This window comes from Vicia villosa, linkage group LG6 (assembly GCF_029867415.1).
Source record: "Vicia villosa cultivar HV-30 ecotype Madison, WI linkage group LG6, Vvil1.0, whole genome shotgun sequence".
Classification (NCBI taxonomy): domain Eukaryota; kingdom Viridiplantae; phylum Streptophyta; class Magnoliopsida; order Fabales; family Fabaceae; genus Vicia; species Vicia villosa.
Window position 1 is genome coordinate 7407119 of NC_081185.1, and position 3684 is coordinate 7410802.

The 3684-nt window shown below is 29.6% G+C and overlaps 1 protein-coding gene across 1 annotated transcript; it reads left to right on the forward strand.

The window, feature by feature from the left end:
• The first annotated feature begins 314 nt into the window (after positions 1 to 314).
• Positions 315 to 3166, forward strand: LOC131611189 (amino acid transporter AVT1I-like). Its single transcript, XM_058883285.1, has 4 exons — positions 315 to 450; positions 1001 to 1163; positions 1882 to 2489; positions 2593 to 3166. The coding sequence occupies exons 1-4, from the start codon at positions 427 to 429 to the stop codon at positions 3118 to 3120; spliced, it is 1323 nt and encodes a 440-aa protein (XP_058739268.1). The 5' UTR covers positions 315 to 426; the 3' UTR covers positions 3121 to 3166.
• Positions 3167 to 3684: the final 518 nt, after the last annotated feature.

Genomic DNA, 3684 nt, shown 5'->3' on the forward strand with positions numbered 1-3684 from the left:
ACTTTAAGACGAAGATGAGATAGTTAAATAAATTTTTAAAAAACCCAAAAATAAATTACACAATTAATCTATTATCCCATGAGATTACAACTAAATTTAAAAGGTAATAATTGCCCTTTCCATCTCTAATAATTTGCTCTTTAAACTTTTTATTTTAATCCATCTTTCACTTAAAAAACTCTCTTTTGGTGACAAAATGCACTGTTTTTGCATAGTGGTGGCTCACATTCACACCAGTAACAAGACACATGCATGTTGAGTCATTCAACAGTCACCATCCTCTCTACACCCTAGCATTAAAATCCACAACAACCGTTTGATTCTTCAATCATTGTTTCCATATATAACAATGCTTAAATAAATCAATTTTCAACAATCAATTTCACTTCATTTCAACACCCATCTCTCTAGTTTTAATTTTGGTGCATGTCACTGAAAGAAAATCCACTGGTTTGTTCTTTCTCTCACTCTCTCAACTTATCTCTTCAGCTGGTGTCTTTTCTACAATGTAATTTATTTTTTTCTGCAAAAGTTTAGATTTTGTTAGATCCATCATGTACCTAACTCTATCTAAAGTCTAATCCTTCTTTTTCATTTTCTTCTTTCACAAATCACATTTCTTAATCATCTGTATAGGAATGCAAAATAATGAGATGAGTTAGTTGAATAATAATTTTATTATTTATATAGAAAGTGACATATTTAAAGTGCAAAAATGAAAAAAAAGAAAAAATAATAAAAAGCTAAATAGTATGACAAATAGAACAATTGTAATTAATTATGTACTTGAAGTTTCTATCTGTATATAGCATTATTCATAAAATTATCAAATTTAAGCATCTAGAAAATTGATGCAGGTGGCTGAAACTGGACCATATTTTTCTATCTCACATTTAATGTTCTTAAATGATCCAAAAAATTTGGTCAACTGCTACTGCACTTGTCCAGCTATAAATATCTCATAATGTGCTTTCATATTGTTTTCAACCTCTTTTGATAGATCTCAAAGATGGCTGTAACTTCTGTCCAAACCAACTTAAATTTTCCTTTACTATCTGAGGGGAGTCTAGTGGATGAGGAGAAATTCATATCCTCTTATGCTCCAAATAAAAATGAAGTATCTTTTATTCGAACATGTCTCAATGGACTCAATGCAATTGCAGGTTTAATTTTACTCTATACTCCTTAACATAAACTTGTATATTTTATATGATTATATTTTAAATATTGCCAGTGCACAATCAGTAACACATTAGTTTTTTTTTACTGATTTTAAGGTAAGAACAATAATGTATATTATTTATTTATTTTTCTTGAAAAGTAACCAATAAAGTTTTATTTTATATAAAAAATTTATAATGTTTATAGTCCTGGTTGAATAGACTTTTGAATATGTAAACTTTGACATTTATTAAAATTTAAAATTATATTTCTATAATATATAAATGTTTTCATTTTTTTCACAATGCGGAATTTTAATTTCTTGGATAAAAATCAGATATCTTTTACCCGCGCAACTACAAAACTTTCGATTAAGAAAAAAGAGATTTCTTATAATTATTGATTTATTCAGATATTCCATTATTCATTTTACGAATTAAGCAAAAAACCTTTGCTTTATTTGTCGTAATTGTAATTGGTTTGTAATTTTTTTTGTCGGGCTATCACCTTTTATCTCAGCGTAAAGAGGTTGAAGAACCCTTAGTTCTCCTTTTTATATATTATCTTGTTTACTAAAAAAGAAAAAGAAAAAAGAGATTTCTTACAATTTCATCCAAGTGCTCTTGAATTGTCAAAGATAGTGAATTTAATTATAATTTTGACGTTTCTAACATTAAGAAAAATATGCCATTGATTGTTTATATGATTTTGATTTTTTAGGTGTTGGAATTCTATCAGTTCCATATGCTTTAGCCTCAGGAGGGTGGCTAAGTTTAGCACTTTTATTTTCTATTGCTGCAGTCGCATTTTATACTGGTGTGTTAATGAAAAGATGTATGGAAAAACATTCCAACATAAGAACATTTCCTGATATGGGTGAACTTGCATTTGGAAAAACTGGAAAAATAATAGCATCAGCATCAATGTATACTGAGCTATACTTGCTTGCAATAGGTTTCTTAATTTTAGAAGGGGACAATTTGAGTAAATTATTTCCTATTGAAGAGTTTCAAGTGGGTGGTATATCAATTGGTGCAAAGCAACTCTTTGTGATATTGGTTGCACTAATTATTTTGCCAACGATTTGTTTGGATAATCTGAGTTTGATTTCGTACGTATCTGCAAGTGGTGTCTTTGCTTCTGCAATTATTATTTTGTCAATATCATGGATTGCAGTTTTTGATGGAGATGTTGTTCATCAAAAGGGTGATTTAGTAAATTGGAATGGCATCCCTACAGCTGTTAGCTTGTATTCTTTTTGCTATAGTGCACACCCCGTTTTTCCAATTCTCTACACTTCCATGAAGAACAAACGTCAATTTTCGTATGTAAGTTCTTTCGCATTTTTTCTAAAATTTTTCTCATACGATAAAATATTTTTTGGTATAAATCTCCATTCTTATGTATATATATGTTTCCATTAAATTGCAGGTCCTAATTGTATGCTTCATGTTAGCAACATCTGTTTTTGCATCGATCGCTATAGTTGGTTATTTAATGTTTGGTTCAAAAGTTGAATCACAAGTAACATTAAACTTACCACTAGATAAATTAAGTTCAAGAATCGCAATATACACAACCTTGTTAAGTCCAATATCTAAGTTTGCTTTGGTTGCAATGCCAATTACAAATGCTTTAAAAGATTTACTTCCAAGGAAATACAAGTATAATAGAATGACCAACATCTCTTTGAGTATTGTTCTTCTAAGTAGTATTGTAATTGTTACATTGACTCTTCCATTTTTTGGAACTCTCATGGCATTGGTTGGAGCATTTCTTACTGTCACAGCTTCTTTTCTGCTTCCTTGCTTGTGTTACTTGAAGATTTCAGGCAGTTATAGGAAATGTGAGTTTGAGACAATGATGATAGTAGTAATAATATTTGTAGCTATAGTTATGGGAATATCCGGGACATACACTTCAGTTGTTGAACTAATACAAAAGTCTTCTAACAAATAGAAGATTTATGAAGCGATGTATTTTATATAAATTTTATTTTGGCCTACTTTGCTTGTCGAAGGAAAACTTATATTTTATATTGTAGATTTATTATCTTATGAGAATAACAAAGATTGATTTTAGAAGTACATATATGCACAAATTAGGATGATATCTATAAGTAAACAACATGAGCCAGTCTATTCGCTCATCATGAGCCACCCATTTGATTTAATAAGATGGATTTTTGTATTTCTCTTTAGAGAAAACTTTATTGGTTTTAACCATTTGTCATATATAAACTCATCCACACGCCATAACATGTATGATTTATTAGCCCTTACAAAGTTATATCTTTATGACCTTGGTGACTTGGACGTTTGATTGCTAACTTAGTAAATAAAACCCCTCTTAATCGCATCAGAGACCTACATTATCATACCAAAAGAGATTAAATTCTACATTTCATCAATATTTTATTTAGCACCGAATTAATGATGTTGTTTGTGGAAATCTTCTTATGTTCTCACGAATTTTCACACTGAACTCATTAGATCCTTTTCGCTACGCCGTTATATTTTAGAG

Bases quoted from the DNA above. Each gene is read 5' to 3' on its own strand.
- LOC131611189 (XM_058883285.1), top strand. From the start codon at position 427: ATGTCACTGAAAGAAAATCCACTG. The intron at 451-1,000 runs GTTTGTTCTTTC...CTCTTTTGATAG, and splicing joins CACTGAAAGAAAATCCACTG to ATCTCAAAGATGGCTGTAAC. The intron at 2,490-2,592 runs GTAAGTTCTTTC...ATTAAATTGCAG, and splicing joins ACAAACGTCAATTTTCGTAT to GTCCTAATTGTATGCTTCAT.